Source organism: Centruroides vittatus, unplaced genomic scaffold (assembly GCF_030686945.1).
Source record: "Centruroides vittatus isolate TY-2023 unplaced genomic scaffold, ASM3068694v2 contig_2634, whole genome shotgun sequence".
NCBI classification, from domain to species: Eukaryota; Metazoa; Arthropoda; class Arachnida; order Scorpiones; family Buthidae; genus Centruroides; species Centruroides vittatus.
In genome coordinates, this window is record NW_027121678.1 from 23,443 (window position 1) to 44,550 (window position 21,108).

The 21,108-nt window shown below is 33.6% G+C and overlaps 1 protein-coding gene across 1 annotated transcript in view; it reads right to left on the reverse strand.

Annotated features, from left to right (window-relative positions):
• Positions 1–921: 921 nt before the first annotated feature.
• The window catches only part of LOC136971614 (zinc finger protein 423-like), a 93,069-nt gene continuing 72,882 nt past the window's right edge, over positions 922–21,108 (reverse strand). Inside the window, exons 8-21 of the mRNA XM_067266091.1 lie at positions 14,134–14,306; positions 12,367–12,451; positions 11,094–11,191; positions 9,849–9,958; positions 9,611–9,754; positions 9,373–9,518; positions 9,245–9,292; positions 9,061–9,157; positions 8,773–8,879; positions 8,532–8,674; positions 7,615–7,751; positions 6,487–6,728; positions 3,251–3,424; positions 922–1,077 (exon numbers count right to left, since the gene is read on the reverse strand). Of these exons, the coding sequence (XP_067122192.1) occupies positions 967–1,077; positions 3,251–3,424; positions 6,487–6,728; positions 7,615–7,751; positions 8,532–8,674; positions 8,773–8,879; positions 9,061–9,157; positions 9,245–9,292; positions 9,373–9,518; positions 9,611–9,754; positions 9,849–9,958; positions 11,094–11,191; positions 12,367–12,451; positions 14,134–14,306 (1,815 nt within the window). The 3' untranslated portion in view covers positions 922–966. The remainder of the gene's footprint in view (positions 1,078–3,250; positions 3,425–6,486; positions 6,729–7,614; positions 7,752–8,531; positions 8,675–8,772; positions 8,880–9,060; positions 9,158–9,244; positions 9,293–9,372; positions 9,519–9,610; positions 9,755–9,848; positions 9,959–11,093; positions 11,192–12,366; positions 12,452–14,133; positions 14,307–21,108) is intronic.

The following is a 21,108-nucleotide window of genomic DNA, read 5'->3' on the forward strand; positions in this document are numbered from 1 at the left end:
CCAGAGTATAAAAAAACTTCAGAAATTATTTATGTACAGTATTTCTTTGATACAAAGATCACTGTCAATTTAAAATGGAAAGTATGCAAAATGTGGCATAAATTTATCCATCGAACTATCTATCGATAATTATTATTTGGATTGAAGCACTACAATAAATGAATTACAATACATTATACTCCAGATTATAGTGCTGGAGCACATTTATTTGTGCTCCAATGCCATTTCCATATTCTTTTTGAAGACATTAACTGATTAAAGTAAATACAGTATATACAGAATCGGGTTCAAAGTTATCATATAAAAAGTTAAGTTATATGTAATAAAATTTAGAGATTTAAATTCAACACTTATTAACAATGAATATGGGATGTCTCAAACCTAGCCCCATAGGAGTTATGATGTTGATGTTTGTTTATTCTTTTGCAGGTAAAATACAAGTAAGGAGGAAAGAATTAGAGTCGTCGATCCTCGGTCGACGTAAAGTCGTCAAAAAGTTTAAAACGCTACGTCCAGACTGCCATATACCGTCGTAGGAAGTCTGGCTACGGCGCGTTAAACTTTCTCTGGCAACTTCGTGCCGACCGAAGGTTATCGACATCAAAATAAATTTCGTTCCCCCTTACTCGGTGCCATAGTTTCCTGTAAAAGAATGAACAATCATCAACATAACTCCTAGGGACACTCAATATAATAGGATGACAGATACCCACGTACGAGTAATGACGGCCGTGACTCGGTTTCCTCTTCCACGGCTACTATATTGGCAGGACTCCTTTAACGTTGAACATAAAACGTGTCTCGATTTCGGCGATATTATAATAGAAAAGAGCATTTGTATTAGTACTGAAGAAATATACTAATAATATGAAATTCTACATTCAAAATATTTTCGTACAGATCAAGACAGACGCGTGCAAATTCAACAATAAATTTATTTTTATGTAAAATATACAGATAATCAATTCATCGACTGTCGTAATAATTCGTCTTATACTTAATGAAACGTATAAGATTCGTTTTTGCCGTCATAACTATGGGGTAATGTTCGCCCAAATTTTTCTTCTTTACGTTCATCTGAAATAACAAGTTCGTTCATTTAAATCAAACTTTATTGGTAAATTTTTTTGATATCTTAGAAATTTTGTTTTTATTAAGTGAAATCGCAAATAAAATATTTAAATTAGACATAAGTAGAGAACTAACTAACATCTTTGTTATTGGAAGAAAAGCTAAATATCATCGATTTTCTGTTTTTAATTCAATTGTGCTAGTGTTTTTAATACTTGTTTCAAGCAATCTATATACACCCGTATCTCAAACAAAATAAAGTCTCGGTAATATATGGTACCGTTTATGCCGACTCCGGAATTGCCATTTTTACTTTACTGCTTATTAACACTGGACCAAACATTTTGAAATTTGGCAGGAATGCTTCTACACGAGGCATTGATGCCATTACAGTTTGGATATTATATGTCAAAGGAGGGGATAGAGGTTTAGGGTGGTCTTATTTTATACCGTAGCAGAATCGAAAATTATCAAACCTGACAGTTTTGAAAAATAAACACTTCTAAATTTCGGGGACGAGCTCTACAAAGTCATCAATGAGCCGATAGACATTTGTTTTCACTTAAATTCTATTGTTGAGACCAAAGAAAGAGGAATGTATAGTAGAATTTCATTAATTTGTCACTTATGGGAGTGTAGTAGTGCCAGCTTATAGGTAATTTTGTATATTTTCAAAAACTTCTATAAGTTATATGCTATCCGAATATTGCAGACACTATGCGCTACTGTATGTTTTCCATTTGTCTACACACATTCTGATGATACGTTGCATGACTACTGTGTTAAGATTGACTGAAGATATGTAAGTGTTAATAAACATGCTTACAATGATTTCTATGCATATAATATTTATTTTCCAGGCATGTATTGTATACTTAAGTTTCGCAAAAGCTACGTGCGTACGGGATACTGGCATGCTCGATTATTCTTGGACAATTCCGGATTATCGGCTACTTTTCCGAGGATGCCCGATTATATATTTAATAGAATAAATGATACGATAGAACTATAACTAGTCATTTCGATTTTAGGAAAATCTTATTTGAATTTTCTGATATTTATCTCTCGGCTTTTCTCTATTCTTTAACTTTTTAATACGGTGGAACCTCGCTTAACAAGCATAATTCGTTCCAGAATCTTACTCGTAATGTGAAATGCTCATTGAGCGGAACAATTTTTCCCATATAAATTAATGTAAAATACGATAATGCATTCCATGCCAGAAAAAAAAACAACTCAAATATTTTATGTATAACGTTTATTTAAAGAAAAGTATACAATATACATTGTTAAGGAGCATGAATTGTCGTCGTCTTTTCTTATAGCGCAGAATAAACTAACCTGCGATGCGAATTCGATTTGCAGAAAAGAAAAAACAATACGATCAATAATATCAGAGATACTATGTCTGATAAACACACCAAACAATGTGGCAAATTCTTGGGCTATGTAAAGGCTATAATTAAATATTAGAAATTAATGAATTTGACTAGAGATAGGCAGTTACACTGCCATCTCGTATTAATTTTTAATTTAGACATTTCTAAAATTTAATTAGGAATTTAATTGGTCATTAAATTTAACACAAGATGGCAGCGTAACTGCCTATCTCTAGTCAAATTCATTAATTTCTAATATTTAATTATAGCCTTTACGTAGCCCAAGAATTTGGCATGTTTATTATATAATGGGCTATGGTTATTGACGTTTATACGTAATATGCGTGAACACAAGTGTTTGGAAAAATGCGTGATCACGAGCACCTAAAGTGCTAGCAGAACAAGTGCTAAAGACAAACTGATGAGAGCACGCACACAATCTGGAACTTCTCCTCTCCTCGTCACTTGTTATGCGAAATGTTGCTCGTTAAGCGAGTCATTTTCTTACAATTTGTTATGCGAGGTTCCACTGTATTAATTTATCTTGAAATAAAAGTCATTTTGGCTCTTATTGCTTAAGTCAGCATCAGAATATATTATTTAGAATTTGAAAATGTTAATCCTACTGAGCATATTAAGAGCACTTTTATTTTTTTGTACATTCATAAAATAAGATTTAATTTCAAACATGTAATGAAGATTTACAACTAAAAGTAAGAAATTATCGAGTAAATTATTATGCAACTTGATGTCGAGCATCATTTTCAAGTTACATTTAAATAAGAAAAGGAAGTACTTACTTTTCCTTTTAATGCCGAAAGAAGATGTTTTAGCCTCTCTAATAGCTGGATCTGTTGCGCTATGGGATCGACATCGTCTTCGGCAAATACGTCGAAGAGAGCATCCAGCGCCTCTGCAGAAACGTGAAGTTCTGCATCTTTGCTACTCACTTCTAGCAAATACAGACCGATCGTCTATAAAAGAAGAAAAGAAACCTAATCGAACTTGATCTTTTGCCTAGACTTTAAAATTAGACTAGACTGTAAATTACTTTAAAATTTACATGTTAAAATGAAATTAACATTTTGAATTTTAGAAGTATAGAATAGAATATTTTAATTGCTATCAAATACTATATTTATAAAAACAAAACAATAAATCAAAAATATGTAATGTTGATGTTTAGATTAGCATTCTTAGACACAGCTTGCCAATACAGAGGGGAGGGTCATCATTGTTCTCCTCTTTTATTGGTTTGCACTGACTTTCTTTGGTTCATTTCTCAAGAAAAGAGAGAGAGGAAAAAAGTGAATTCTTTAATTACAACTGTAAGGAAGGCAAATTTTATTTTTTACATAAATTTCTATTATGCGTGTAAAATTTTCCTCAAAAGACTGCAATTCGGTAGTAATTTGAGTTTGTTAAAATTTAGTTTACTTTGATTCCCTAATGTGATAAGCCCTCCGATTTATTATAGCTGCACTTAATTGGGCTAATCAATTTAATCTCAAATTATGTTGCGAGCTAGAAGCATTATTTAATAACTAATTTAAGTAGTAAACCAAAACTTTTCTGCTGTAAAAAAATTCATTTCTTTTACAAATTCTCACCTTTCAGAGAATCTTCAGTAATAACTTTCATAAAATTCAAATTATAATTATCACTTTTAATAAATACTGCATAAAATCTTTTAATAGATGATAAGACTTATTGTATTATCTTAAAAGTTTTATATTGATTCTTATAATTAGAAAATTTAAAAAATTATAATAGTTATATCTTATAATTTCATAAAATTTTATAAGTAAGACCCTACTTAAGTCGATATTTGTGATGAAGAACATTCAAACTAAATTTGACCAGTAAAAAGATGGGAATAAAGTATAGTAATACCTCGGTTTTTGTTGACTTCGGTTTTGATTTTCGTCAATTTCTTCTGTGAAAAATTTGTCTTGGTTTTTGTCGGTTGCCTTGGATTTCATCGGCAGGCCCACGTGACCTCACTGCTAATTTTACAAAAGCAAAGGGCAACCGAACCGTGTGATTTCCTGCTCGGTGTGGCATTGTTTCTTGTTGCACGAGCATTACCCCACACATCTAGCCAAATAATTCCATTGCTTTAGCTCCATCGTGGGACCAAGACCAAAGAAAGTTTTCAGAGCCAGCAGCCCTTAGAATGCCATGTTAAATGTTCGTTTATTCTTTACCTTAGTCTTTTATATTCATTTTATATTAATTTCTTATTGCTTTTAGTATTAAACACTATTTATTTCCTATAAAATGTGTTTTTGGTATGTATTTTGGAGTATCTAGAACAAATTAATTGGATTTACATTGATTCATATGAAAATAACTGACTCGGTTTTGGATTTCGCCAATTGTTTTCGGATGGATTATTGACAAAAACCAAGGTATCACTGTATATATTACTAGTCTATATATCATTAATAGTCCTGTATATTATTTTAGTATCTAATGTACTGACAGTTACAGAAATATGTTGGTGTACAGCAGGCTTAAAATCTACTCTAAGAAAAAATGCATGTGGCTCACTGGAAGCTACAAAGTCTCACAAAGAAAGTATGCATGCAACCTACATCCAGAAGAGTTTGATCTAAATAACATTAATAACAAATGTAATCAAGAGACAAAAATTATGTAAATTAAATTAGTGTAGAAGAATACACAGAAACTGTCATAAGAATTTGGAAGATTTACTTTATTTATAAATTATATCAAAGTATATAAAATACTTCTTTTGATTTGAATGACTAGTTTAAATATCTAGCTACTTAAATCAATATTTTGTTACTTAAACACAATCGTGATTACTCAATAAAAACAAAATATTTGATTGTTAATACTTAATCAGAAATTGGAATTTCAAACTCAATCAATTATTATGTATAAATTTGCTTAAATTTTCAGAAATTTTCATTTAATAACGAAAAAAAATATATTGCTACGGTGCAGAGGTTTAAACATAAGAACATTTGACAATAAAACAAATTCATATCAATAAATAAGTTCATAAAAGTAAGTAACAGACAGACATGTATATTTATCATTTAGAGATTTTAAACTATGGACTTGCCGCTCTGGATTTAGGTTTTCAGACTGTCAGATTGTCAAATTTTACTATGTAGTTTGAACCCATATATGTCAGGCTCCATCTCTCACCACTAGCTCACATGTGGATTTGTTCAAATCCATGATGGACATGAAAAACACTGCATTAAGAGGATTCTTTTTAACCTTTTTCTACCTTAATAGTGCCACCCCAACTTTTAATTTTTTCTTGAGGTTCTTTATATGTGTTACCGACAAAACTGGATTTTACGCCAAACTAGTTTAGAATTATTCAAGTATATTAATGGTTCAAATAAAATTAAAAGGCAATCAATTAGATGAACAACATTTATTCAAACATAGTCTACTTAATTATAAAAAACGAGGTTAATGTTACCGTAGATATCAAAGGTGGCGGCTCGTCTCCGATTCCGGCAATCGGAAGACAGGGAACAGTGAGGACGCACGTTCTAACCTAACCTAACCCATTCTAAGAAATTGCATAATTATTAGCAATCAAATTATTTTGCAGCAACTTGGAGTGTTGTGCCGTGGCAAACAAACTAGGTTGATGCAATGACCAGTTAAAAATTAGTGTTCGCAGAGAATGGAGTTAAGTAAGAAGTAAATAAATCATGTATTATTAATATTCGATATTTTACTTTCATGTAATGTGTATCTGAATAATAGAAAATGTTCCTATTTTGCTTGAATTCATTTGTGTTACAAAAGTAATATCTGTTTATATATTTTAATAATATTACATTCCTTTTTATATACTTATAACTAAAAATCTTGAAATTACAAATGAAAAAGATTTTAACTTTATATAAATGTATTTGTTTTACAAGATGAAAGCATGCCCATTTTTTGATCATAATTTAATTACCGATAATTAATTAAAATTAAAAGTTGTTAAAAGTTTTTCGAGTGTATTTTGCGTAAAATAATTATTCGTAATTCTTACCTTTATAATTTCTGAATAATCGTCGCAAGATTTATTTAAAAGATTGCTTAAATTTGCAAGTATTCGAATGACGTTAATCCTAATTCTCGTGTCGGAAGTCTGACGTCCGATGTTAATCAAAACGTGAACGTCGTCCAAAGTTACTTGCTGCATCCGAGAGTTTGCTTTGCTTTCCAGGAGTCTTTGTAATATTGCGCGTACGGCACTACTGCTTGCCTCTAACATCTGAGTATTATTTACATCTGAAAAAGTAAAAGAACTGAATTTTTCAGAACTTTAATGAATATTTTCTTTCTGGTAGAAAAATATTTTATTTTTAAATTTAACTATCAAAAAGAAAATTAGAATAAATGGAATTTTTAAAATAATAAAAACAATTTCAATCTTTTAATAATTTAAATATAGAAAATTTAATAACCATAATCATTATATGCGAAATTTGTCATTATTAGAAATTTCGATAATTTACATTGTTTTAAAGTATAATAAACCCCCCGTTTAATCATAGGAGTGTCCGCTATTGACAAAAGTCCATTAAATTGAATTGTTTTTTTAAAAACGTGTACATTTTAAGTTTGAAGTTACTATAAGATGTATTCAAATGTACCTCAAATGTTATAATAATGTATAAGTATGAATAAAATAATAATATAATGCACTGTACCTCAAGTGATTTATATTCATTGACTCATTGTTAAAATCTTTTAGCGTGTTCAATGTTCATAAATAAAAAAAGTTTTAAATTTTTCCTACAGGAAAGAAATTTTTATCTGCAAAATCAAGGAGTATTGTATTGGTAATTACTGATTATAAATGAATAAATTCAGATATTTACAAGCTTGTGATTTTTATTAAATGTAATTTTTCAACTACTTCGGTTACGATATTCAATTGCGTTAAAATTTTAAACTTCTTTCAAAGCATATTAGTCTTGAAATTCTTCATAATAAAAAAATTAATAACCCTAAGTGTCTAAATTTATTTGTTTATGTAGAGAAACGACATACAGTCATTACTTATGAGCGTAAGATAATAATTGTACAGATATATTAAACCCGTTAAAAGGGTGCAAATTTCGCCAGATGATTACGATCATTAAATCTGCGGTATTTGAAATTGCAAGGCGACCTGTATCCTTGAAAGCTAGTCTTGCCAAATTCATCCAAATCTGACAGACAGCATCCACTCCTCCCATATCTTCCATATCTAGACACTGTACAATATTACTTATGCATAACAGAGCTCTATATTGAATTCCTTGAATCCTGTAAGAGAAAATTTATTATAATTAAAAAATATTAAGTCATCCTTAATTTTAAAAACATTATTGACAGGAAAGTGATAAATTTTTATGCACGATTAAACCTTTTAATATATAAAGTACTACACACAAAATACTTTAAGTTTATAACTTACGTTCTCTTTCTTTTGATATTAAGGATTCGTGAAAACACAAAATTTCCTAAACTTTACTTTTTTTATGAATTCAAATCGTCTACTTTTAATTAAGTTCAATTAAATTTTAGTTTCAATATTTTTAATAAATTATCATTAATTACATTTATATTCATACAACAAACTGAATTAATTAATTATTATGTATAATATTTTTTATGTCCAGAATATAAATATCACTGTAAACGGTTTATAAAAAGAATTTGATTTCTACGAAGATTCGGACAGTCCATAAGATGCCATCCATTAATTATATGTACAATTTTTGCCACTTTCCACTCTCTCCCTCCCTGTTGCATACAATGATGTATGTTTAATTACATATACAGATCCCCAACATTGAAGAAATGACTTTAAAAGGTTCTGCAAATATTTCCTAACTGACAGTTTATTCACATGACTAGTAAATAGGCTTGTATGAAAAACTTTGTATGCTACTGCTAATACCACTAAGAAAGTCCATTTAAACTACGATTCAACCCTCTCCTTCCCCACTGCATACAATGATGTACTTTTTGTGACCCCCTTTCCCCTTAAACTGTACGTGTAATTAATAGACAGCCCCTAAGTTATAAAGCTTAACATTTTACCTTTTCAAAAAATCTCTACTTTGTTTAAAACTTTGTAAAACTGTGGAAATTTCTTCGGCCGGTCCAGCAGCAAAAGAAAAAATTTTTTGTAACAGTGACTGGCTGACAATTGCCTCATGTAGTTCGCAAGGAATATTCAAGAACTATTTAAAAAAACAAAGAAAAAAGTTTCTTATCTTGATAACTTTATACTTTTAACTTTATGCTGTATCAAAAAGAATCTCTCTTCTTGTTATATTGCCTCAATTACTTTATGAAATTCGTCGGTTTCTTCGCCATCCATTGAAACGTCGGCGACGTCGTCGCTCGTATCGCTACTGCTCAGATTATCCCATTTATCGGCTCCGTCTAAAACAAATTTTCGTATTCTTTATATTCGAAACGTTATTTGCCTCGTATTTCAAACATTACACTATCTCTAATAACTGTCGACAATTTCACAATTACGAGTAAAATTTATCAGCAAAGATACGGAAGAATCAACATACCATTTGTATGAATTTATGTCAGGTTTACAATCAAAACTCACCTTCACAAGCACACAAGTTTGTTAATAGTTCTAAAATAATATGTAGAGCATTCAACATGTCAGACGACCGAGATAACATCGTCTCTAGTACGGCATCCTGAAACAACGAAATTGTCGTCGTCATAAATAAATTTTTATTACCTTAATTTGCGATCATAATATAATTGAAATATTTAAATTTTACATTTTTTTCAATTTCCTCGGCCGTTTTATGATTCGTTTTCTTTCCTTCCTGAAAGAGTAGACTTAAAATCAGAAAATTAGCATTTAATAATTCACAAATTGAAACTTCTTCATGCAACCGATACATACCTTATAGCTAACTATCATCTCTGCCAATGATTTAAGTACAAGACCCACTTCTGCACTCAGAACTTCGGTGATTGTTTTTATAATGGAAGTGGTAGCCACCGGAGGACAATTTACAAACGTATCAGAATAAATATTCAGCATCAAACCTTTCAGAATTCAAATGATATTAGTTAGCTACATTAACATGTAAATATAAAATTTAGTTCAAGACAGAACTAAATTACTAAAATTAGCTTACTAGTAGCTAGTGCTCTGAGCAACAACCAAGGAGAGTCATTCTGAGGAACACTGACTAAAGAATGTATAGTTTCCAGAATTTCGGGCTTGCGAAGAGCTTCGATCACTTCACTGTTATCTTCAGAAATCGTATTTAGGCACTGGGCTTAAAATACAAAAAGAAAAAAAAACAAGTAATTAGGAACACTATCCGCAAGCACGACATTAGCGATACGTGCAATGATTTTCGAATCGCTCACCGACAGTCACGCAAACTTTAACGTCAAAGTTTTTGACATCCAAACAGTAAACGAGAATGGGTAACAGTTGCTCTTTAGTAAAAATATCGACTGCAATTTCGCTACTTTCACTGAAAAATATTCAAAAAAATCTTAAACTTTTTGACCTTAAAATAAATTATTATTATTATTATTTAATGCATATTTTCTTTATACTATGCTTTATCGACAACATATATTTACGTAGAAGATTTGCTCGACTAAATAACTTTATTCAATGAATCCGGGCAGCAGTCTTTAACGGTTTAAATCTAAATATTAAAATATTTTACTTACATTTCGTGAAATAAAAACACTCGGTTTCTAAAATAAAATAAATACTTCCTAACAATAACGCATTTTCTAACCCGTAAACTCTCGACCAAGTCGCCGGGACGGTAAGGTGTCGACCCGCCGTCGGCGGAACCCGAAATCCAATCCGGACGGTCAAAATAACCCCGGACGGTCGATCAAGCCTTGTGCCGCGCCGTCCAATCCCTCCGTGGCAAGCCCGGTCGAACCCGCAGCAGGTACAGTTAAAACAAAAACTCGGCATGCACCGGGAGAAAACAGCCAAAAAAACCCCAATAAGTTTTTCCCAAGATAATTTTTAAAATAAATTTATATTGCAATAAGAATTTTAGAAATTAAATTTTAAGGAAGATTATAATAGTTTTTTTTTTAATTACAGGAAGGGAAGCTTCACTAAAAGCTTGAAAACAATTATTATTATATATATATTTTTAAAATTAACAATAAACATATGAGAGAAGAAATTTATTCCATACGAAAAATATGGCAGCCAATAAGAGACGAGCTTACAAAAAAAAAAACTGGTAGGGCTTAATTTTTTAAAAATTATTTCAATTGTTCTTAATCTTTCTACAAGCATTATTATTTTTCTAAACGTGCAGTAATTTTTCTTCCAATTACGTAATATAATATTCTGAAGATTAAATATATAAAACTGGCAGCAAATCTCACGACACTCGGTTAAAAAAGTGACAGTGTTGCCGGCTGTTTTCGTGTAATTTAAATAGGAGGCGCTTTTTATTATTATTATTTTTTTTAAACAAGGCGACGTATTTAGTCGACTTACTCCCGACGTGATTAAGTATCATCAATCTTAACGATCGTTAAAAAAAAAAAAAAAAAAAAAAAAAAAGATTTCTTTTCTCGAAACCATTAAAATTATAACGAAACGTATTAATATTTGAAGTAACTTACCACAGGTTCCATAGTAAATTGACGGCCTCGCAGAAAGTTTCCTTTTCCGAATCAATTTTCGATTCCGTCGATTTGGCGGGTAACCACTGGCGATAGTACTGAAAAGAAATAAGGTTTCCGCCATGGTACAACGATGTTTAATTGGAAACAGTTACCGAGCAACACGCCTATCTCGGACTAATCGATTTTTACATCCGTAATCACCCGGAATTATTTATTAGCAACGTCGCCGAAGGAGCCGAAAACCGAATTAATAGAAAGAAAAAAAAAGGAGGGTGTACGATTACGACAGGTTTTTAACTTACATCTGTTTATTTTTTCTTTATTTATTTTTTGGTAACAGGTTAGGAAAATGACGAGAAGAAGAAAGTTTGCGGAGAGAGCGAGCGAATAATAGGCAGGGAGACGTCTGCCAACTTCCATTGGTTAGAAGTGAGGATTGGATAATTTCCAGCGCCGACTAAATCCAGTCGTCAACTTTTCCTATTTGGATTGGAACGGCATTAACTTTCGATGTCGTCACTTTTCCCATTTCCCGGACCCAGTGGCTGGAATGAGTTGTACACTTAAATCCAGCCACATGGAAGTGAGGGGCATCTGGGGAAAAAAGCCTTTAATACCTTTAAAGTAAGAAGCGCCGTCAATCACAGTATATAAAACACGGAGAGGACAGGAGAGCGCAGCATATGTATAAATCTTTCATGCCTTCCCCTCCCTTGGTAGTACTTTTCATTTGCATTGGAGAGTCAGGACCGTCTCGGCTCCAACCTAATCCTTGCCCGCCAATTCTCAGGCGACCCAGAGCTCATTTTGCATTTGCCGTCTCTGCAATCCCTCCGCCTCCCCTCTCATCTCTCTGCTCCCGATGCAGGCACGGAGACTAATTCGTGCAAACTAATGCCCTACCCGACCGCCGTCACGCATCGGACGCCGAGACCGTCCTCTCGCAGGACCGCCAGCTCATTAAACTTCGGTCTCCCAGGCCATAGTTTTCTCGTTATTTTTCATCGTTACAATGTAAGATCCGACGGCCGGGGGGGAAGCCGAAATATCAAAAATGCACCTCGCCGGCAGACGGCGTTGGAATTTTCTCGGTTGAAGGAGGTTAAACCCGCCGGGACGGGCGCAGTCGTCATCAAAATAACTTACGCTCGCCAGGCAATCCCGGCGACAAGAAAAATGACATCTCGCGCCGACGCAGCTGCCGGTCGAGTGGATGATGCGGGCGAGGGCGGGGGCACAAAATCGCCCTCTCGAACTGCTAATGACCAACCTGTCGGAGAAGAGCCACCGTCGGCGTCATCACGTCCTGGCGTATCATCTCGCGGCAAACGTCGTGTCCTCCCACGCTCAGATTTCTGTTCGAAACAAAACAAAATTTCCAAATAAATAAAACGAAAACAACAAAAAACAAAGAGCGCGACATTCCGTAAGGTCCCCGGAAGGACCAACACGTCAAGCGTGCCACGTGGGATCGCCGTATCCGGTGGGCCCTCAAAGTTTACACTCGATTCGTCAACGTGGAAACGAAAAGGGTCCGTAAATTTTTTTTTCCCGGTCGGGGGGCATAAATCGTGGAGACAAAAGAAATTTTAAAGAACGGCCCACTCTTCCTTCCATCCGAAAACATCGCGCGGAGTGAGGGATCTTCCATCTCGTGGGAGTAATTATCGGTTGGTAGAATCTCCGACACCTTTCCCCTTCCGGGTAGAGGCGCCGGACAAGCGACCGCTTTCAAAAAAAAAAAGAAAGAAAAATAAGCAGGACCGGCCAGGGAAGAGCCCGTGCCTCGCCCTACCCACGGGCCGGATTCGAATTTATTGCGCGAGAGAGGTGAATATCAAATGGAAGACCACAGATAAGAGTGCGGCCGGAAGCCACCCGGACAGTCCAGAAGAAGGATGAAGTCGTCGATGCAGATCCCGCTTCTTCGTGCCCGCTACCGGACCCTTATCGGGAGTAGGGTGTGTCCGTTTTTGCCGGCCAGGCGGAAAATTCGAGCATCTGCGCCCACCGCCGTCCCAACGCGCGCGAAGAGTCAAATCGGGCCGGAGTCACACACACACCCCGGGCGCCGAACTCCTCGAAAAAGGAAAAAAAAATTAAATTTAAAAAATATATACATATATACGTGTAAAATAAATCGAGCGGCGAAACCCCCGCTAAAGCTTTTCCGTGGATTCGAGATTCCTCCTCCTCCTCCTCCTCCCTCCGACTTATCGGAACGGGTTCGATCCGTTAATTAGTTCGAGTTTCGGAAAGAAGGCGTTCGAAAATAACTTATTGTTCTTGACGTAAAATTGGTCGCCGCCCGATCGATGCCGTCCCGGTGGGCGGATACCCGGGTAGGGTTTATGGCGTAATAAACTGCCAGATATCCATCTAGCATAACAATACCGAGCACGTAATTTATGACAGGTTGTGGTTCCTGGTACAAACCGTCTCTCTATGGCCCGAGCGCCGAAACTAACAAAAAAAAACATGGTTTCCTCCTGGCAATTTTCGTATATACTTCACCTTTTATTATACATATTATATATATATAAAACCGGCCAAATCTTTATCCCGTTATTAAAAATCGGAGTAATAGCGGTGGGCGTTCGTTAATCCGAATTAAAAATGAAACGAATAAATTCGATTTCTGGGCGGAAAATTTCGAATTAAAAACGCCAGAAAAGTCTGCAAACTTCGGATTTTAGCAAAAATTTTATAAATATTTATCTGGCAACACGAAAACTTCTTTCTGGGCGAAGATGTTTATCGTCATTCGATATTTCGCTTCCACAAGTGCGACGGATCGATAAATGCTCTTCGTCCGGCAGGGAAAGGAGGAAAATATATATATATATTCCCTTTAAAAAATTTGACTTAGTTAAATCGGTTAGTTGTAATGGGAATAAATTCGAATCCTGAAGGAGCGAATTTCTATCCCGAAAGTTGGAAGATTTGCAAAAGAGATGGAGGGAACCAAGAAATCGCTAATAGTTAAAAAATGAGGAGGAATCCGAATAGGATCGGAGTGATTTAAGATTTATCGTACCTCAACGCTCCTGCCGTAGTGTATCGAACCACTTGGTTAGGATCGAGTAACAAAGGACCGGCGATCTTGACTATATTGGCTTGAAGCAGAGATTCCACCGCTTCCGGACGATTAACCAAACTGGCTATGGTGCAAGCGGCGCATTCCTTATCTTCTCTGTTCCCGCTTTGCAACTGCAAGAATTAAAATTGTAAAGTTCTTTTAGCAAATAAATTTTTAAATTCTAGCTCTAACCAGTATAATCCTTCATCGATTTATGAATAAACGTGTTTTTATTCTCCTCCTCTGACCGGGGGTTTCTTTTTTCTTTTAGTAGTGCCGCCGCTTTTTTCGGCCTTGGCACAATACAATCTTGTCGAGTCGAGAAGTATAATTATTTATCGGCGATTCGGCGAGATATAAGCGAGTGATAATGCGATTGCATATTAATACTATAATTAAAGAAACCATTGTCATTAGCTTGTAAATTCATTGGATCTCCGAAGGCGCATTCTTAATGATCCTAAATTGGCACTACGGTATCTGATCGGAAACGGCTTAATTCGCTTGATTTACGGTGCCAAATGAAGACAGAAAATGCAGCGGAGGGGGAAAAAAGGATTTTATACTTATATATATATGTTTTAATATAGTCGGGCCATCTGTAAACCGAGGACGGTAACCTCCAAACAAGATTTTTATATTCCCGTCAGTGGCCGTTGTTAAGAGGTGTTTGGCTCCGGTGTAGTTTTATTTACAGGAATAAATAAATTCCAGTTTAAGAAATCGAAGCAATTAGAAAGAATGGACAAAAACTGGTGAATTATGTATATAAATCCATTTTTAAAAAACGGTTAATGTTACCTTAGGTAGCCAAAATGGCGGCTCGTCTCTAATTCCAGCAAGGAAACAGTGGGATGCACGTTCTAACCTAACCTATTCTAATAATTTGGTTGCTAATAATTATGGTAATTTATTAGAATAGGTTAGGTTAGAACGTGTGTCTCACTGTTTCCTTGCTGGAATTAGAGACGAGCCGCCATCTTGGCTACCTAAGGTAACATAAATTATTTAAAAATAAAAACGGTTATTTACTTTTATTTCTAACCTTAGGGCCAATTGAATAGAATGAGGTAACGCGTTACCACTCCTATAAATCGGTAAAATTAATTTGCATATTTTATTAGAACTTTTAATACTTTCATGAGTCTTTAATTAGTTTCTACAAATGACAAAAGGTTAAACGAATTTTTAAATAATAATAATAATAAATATTAAATTGAGGGAAATTTCCGTTTATTAAAGACGTAATTTTTAACGCAATTAAAAAGAAAAATCGACGTTTATGTATCCGACTGTTTACCTATTGGAGTATAGAAATTTTTAAAATAAACAAACACTTTTTAAAATGACGTTAAAAAACGGAAAATTCGTTAACTTCGGATGAAATTTTTAATTAATTTATCTCTAATGATGTTAAATTTCGTTAGAATTCTCTCTCTCTTCTCGACACCAGACAGCATCTTTAGTAACTGTATCCAGTTTCGCTGGAGACAAGATTGACAAAATAAAAAAAAGAAAAAAAGAAAGAAAAAGAAAACATTCAATCCAAATGGATTTTTGGAGACTCGAGCTATTCGTTCCCCTTGCATAACATAAGAAACTTATTTAAATCGCAAATTGGTGAAACTAGATACGAGCTATAGTCGCGTGTTAACCTACTCGCCTTAAAACGGCTGCCTACTGCGTAAATCCTCGATAAGATACGACGTGGTGGCGAATTTAAATCGTGTCGAAAACTTTATTTTTTAATTATAACAATTATTAAATTCGTTTTTAAAACAGGTACGGTTTTTATACTTTAACAATGGAAAATCATACTAATTTAGTTATTTGTTTACTCGCATTTCGCCTTTATGCTATTGATTACTGTATTTGACTAGTATTAATTAGTATAAATGTATGAAAAACAATACAATTATTGCACTAGAAAACTGCTTAAATGGAGCAGAATATCTTACAAAAAATTAACCACCTTTAAGTACTGGATACGTATCTAACACTCCTGGAAAGCTCTTTTTTTGTTAGTTCTCCTCCTCCTCCTCCTCCACCACCATTAAGTCACTTTTTATGAAGAAATGATTCGATTCCGAGAGAAAATTGAAGCCATTTGATATAATGAAATAGTAAATAAATGGATATTTATGTTCTGTGTGTTTATGTATTGATAGTTTCACCTGTTGCTTTAACCTAATGATAATGTATTCGTAAATAAACTAATGGTGAAGACACAGAGATGAGAACAAGAGAATCGATCTGATAAGGTGTACGAGAATTTTATGAAATTAAATTTGGGAATCTCTGTTTTAAGTAGAATCATTTGATTTGAAGTATTTTCTTCCTAATGTTTCCATTTTATAATCCTTATTATATAGGATTTATATAAAAGTCGTATTTTATAATTATCGAAAAAGTTTTTCTGAAAATTTCAGTAATAGAGGATACTCTCGCTAATCCGAACGGATTTTTTGGGCACAAAGAGGGCCTTCATCCGTACCCATTACGGATTTGGTCGGACTCACTGTAATGAGAAACCGGATTGGATTGATATAAGGCTACGCAGTATACGGGCGATCTACCAAAGGGGTGCCTCCCAAAAAGACTGAAACCCTATGTGTGTGTTACACGCGTGAAAAAACCGGAAAACTCCACGTGGAAGCGGTTAGGCGCGAGCTGGTGGGTTGTTCGGATCAGTGAGATTATGTATAAAGAGCAGGAAGTCTGAAGAACTGCAGGAAAATACTGTGTATATATATTAAAAACAATATACACAATATTTGGTACATAAAAATTTATTTAAAAACATATTAATTTCACAAATTCGTATATTTTTTAAATACAGTAGAGCGTCGATAAGTGGAACGTCGGTAAGTGGAACGATTTTCAGTCGGACTGTGTCGTGCTGAATCGAATGTTTTTGATACTAAATTTACTTCTAAAGTATAATTTTCATGTTTTTTATATTCTTTAATATATTTATTTTGTTTGTACAAAATGCAGAAATAATTTTTAACGATACGATAGCCTCGATGATTATTATAAAAATTTTCGTTAGGCTTAAAATCGACGAAAATTCAACACGAAGCGACACGCAACGGAGAAAAATTTGAACATCGGACAGGTTAATGTATTTTTTCGTACAAAGTCGGAAACTGGAACAAATCATTAACTGGAAGGACCCCAGTCCCCAATTGGTTCCACTTATCGACGCTCTACTGTAATCTATATTTATTGATGATGTTTCGGTTGAAACATTCGAGCAGAAAAACAAATAAAATTGTTTCGGATTAGCGAGATTACACAGCCTATACTTCAAATGTATTGTGTAAGAAGACAAAGAAAAGTGCATTAACTCACCCACAGTTCATAGGAAAATAATAATAATAATAATAATAATAAGGTTCACCTTTATTAATTTTAAATAAGCAAATCAATAATTATAATTTTAGAAATTCTTCTATTTTTCGATACTTTCGTCACTAAGTTGTTACTATTATTTCCTGTGTCCATCAGTGTCCGAGTGGACGAAACCATTGAACACTGGTGAATTCGCTCCTCGACACGTGGAGTTCTTCGGGTTTTCTTCACGTTTGAAACACCTAAATAATGTCCAGGACTTTAGGAAGTCCTCTCTCCTCGGCAGATCGCGCCAAGTGTGGCTTTACCGTATACAGTGTTACTCCCTGAGAATTATTATACGAGGGGAAACTTTACTGACTTCCCATATTAAATTACCACACACCTTATAAATCCTAATTTCCGTTAAATACTTGGAATAAAATCAATCGATTTGTTTGAAAATAACTATGAAAGTGGTGTTAAATATTTCGTGAGGGCAGTGAAATTCTTCGTATAATTTCTTCAATTGAAAGATCAAGAATTTTATAATGCAATAAATTTTTTTACGAGTGAAATAAAGAAGACATTTTTATGGTACCGACGTTTAAAAATTTGCTCCCCTATTGGATTAATAGACAATAATAATACTATAAAGCTATAATAATTCTTTTTATTTTGCAGTTTCGACGGATATAAACGTTATAACGCGTTTATATCCACAAACAATTACTAGTGTTTAGCGTAACTCTTCGGTACGGCAAACCGACACACGGACGATATGTCGAGGGAGATGCCTCCCGGGAGAACTAAGGGAAACTAGCCCCTATTTGGGTGTTACTAAAGTGAAGAAAACCCGAAAAATGCATGGCCAGCCCGTACCTGATAATTACTACCTTTTGATATAAAGAATGCATTTTCATTGACTAAGAGCATTTGACAAAGGTTTTCAGCGTGTGTAACACCTATTCCACCCGGGAGAATTAACGCAACCCGTGTGTCGCGTTAATCCTTCTCGATTGGGAGAGGTTAAACCCCCAAAACCCTCCCTCGACATAAATCGACATCTGTTATCGATTACGAGCTAAAACACAGCAAACATATCCTTAAAGAATTTAAGAATCAATAAACACTACCCGAAAAAGTTCTGTTTGGGATTCAAACTTTCAAAATCCAATCGGGGAATGTCGATATCAAAATAAAAACTCCTTGGGGGATTTCTGCATCAAAATTCTCTTAAAATGCTCGTCTATAGCACCAATAGAATATTCGATGGGAATATTTTCTTGTATACGAGAAGAAGAATTTGTATTCTCACAAGCACTAACTCCGAGTAAGATGCTAGAAAAAGTCATATAAATTTAAAAACCGAATTTCCTTTCGTTTCTCTCGGTTTATCCGACGGAACGAAACACTATAAACTTTTATTTATAGTAAGTTCTTAAGGAGGTTTGTTGTAAAAATGAAATAACTCGGCGGTGTTTTTAATTAGAATAAAAGCAAATGATTCGGTATCCGATTTTAACGTATTGCGAAAGCCGTGATGTAACTGGACCAAGACCAATAACTTAGATTTCGACGATGGTTTCTTAAACTTATTTTAATGTTTATGACGCAATAAGTAACTTCTATTGTTATAATACAATGTACTATGAACTTTTGTATCCTCGATACGAGATCAAACTCACTCTATCGGGGCGTTAAGGAAGAAGAAGGAAAAAAAAACACTAAAATCAATCAACGAAAACGTCAGTTTACATTTGCTTTAACCACCGGGAGAATTAATAATTGATTATAGACAGAAACTTCTTGCTTTTTATAAGTCTCCTCTTAATTAATTGCAACGAATCGGGGACTTTTTTCATCGTCTTACACATTAATTATTCTCGTATACGGTGTGATGATAATGTAAGGAGTTATTGTAAAATCTATTATTTAAAGTCGACCACGGTTTTCATATTTATCTTTTAAATAATTTAAAAAATTACGTACTTAGAAGGCAATGTATAAATAGAATTTTTTTCGGGCAAACTATTCAAGTTAATACGGTTTTAAGGGCATCAAATATAACCTTGGGACTTCAAGGTTTTTAATTCGTCTCCTTTGGGGATTTTTCCCCCTATTCACTTCATCGTGTTAAGATAAGATAGAAATGACGTACTGATTACGACACATTATGCCATTGTATAATATAAATTGACTATAAAATCCGAAATAACAGGAAAAGTCATCTACATTATGCTGAAATTCGCATTAACAAAATGAATTTAATTTTTTATAAGAGAGAGAGAATGCATAATCTGGGGTGTTTAAATATAATTAAATTACACTGTACGCTTCTTAACCGCCAACAAGAGGATTCACCCATGATATATCTGAAACATACCACCAATTTATGTTTGCCTTATACAGTATATTGATTATTAAACCTATAAACAAGCAGTGGAAAACAAGCTTTAGCTAGTTATTTTTCAATTTAATTTAATATATTTTTTTTTTTTTTGGAAAAAGATCATCCCGATTAAAATGATAGTATAGTTCAAATAAGCTTAAGACAATGGTTATTCCTTCCTTCGCCACCCCACCATTGGATTCTATTGATGTATATTCTTAACCACCTATTTACTTGTGCTTGTTACATCTAGTATTTAATAATACAGATATAATGAAATGATGATTTCGAGAGAAACATATTAAATAACATTAAGAAATTCATTTTAAAGTTTAATATTCTTACTACTAACCGAACTTACATTTCATATTTCTTCGTAAAGTATGCAGGAATAGGATTTATTACTTAAAAATAATTTTAAATAACCTACATTTGGTGTTTGTTTATCAAATTAATTGAGAAAGTGTCTACTAAATTATTTAGTTAAATATCCTACTGCAAGGTTTGCTACATTATACATTATCGAAAAATGAAATCATAGTTGCTTCACTGAAGTCATTTCATACATACAAATAAATCAGAAGAGAGAGTCACTTTACAGTAAATACCCATTTACTGTATTCATGATCGTGGTAATGAATTAGCTAGGAATTTTATTGACGAACAAGTTTGTCTAAAAAATCTATTGATATACCCATCCAAAGATTCAAAAATAGGGGCCTAATAAGGCCCGAAACTCGCAAAAAACACAAGTGCAAGTCTCGACTAAAATAAACTAAGAAGAACATTGCCAAGTGTCTGTGTGTCCACACCTTATAGTGTTTAAGAACCAACAATTCAAAAATTCAAATCTATTTACTTAACTAAAACTATGATTCTATAAATAAATTTTTATTCTTTCTTATAATATATATTAGGAAGATTCTGTTACAGCGGTTAATAGTTGTTCCTGTTAAATGATTACAGCAGTATCTCATTATAAAGAAGTAAAAATTGGCATGATTTACAATTAGAAAATAATCTGAAAACAGGTAAACGATTTCCAATTCCAAATAATTGTGATGAAATTTGTGAAGATTTAAGCATTTTATTCTATAATATATAGAGCTTAATACTTTCCTAATTCTAAAAATTCAATTAAATAAAATATCTACAAACGTGAGGGCAGATAATAGTAAGGACTTACTTAACGCACCATTCTATTATAT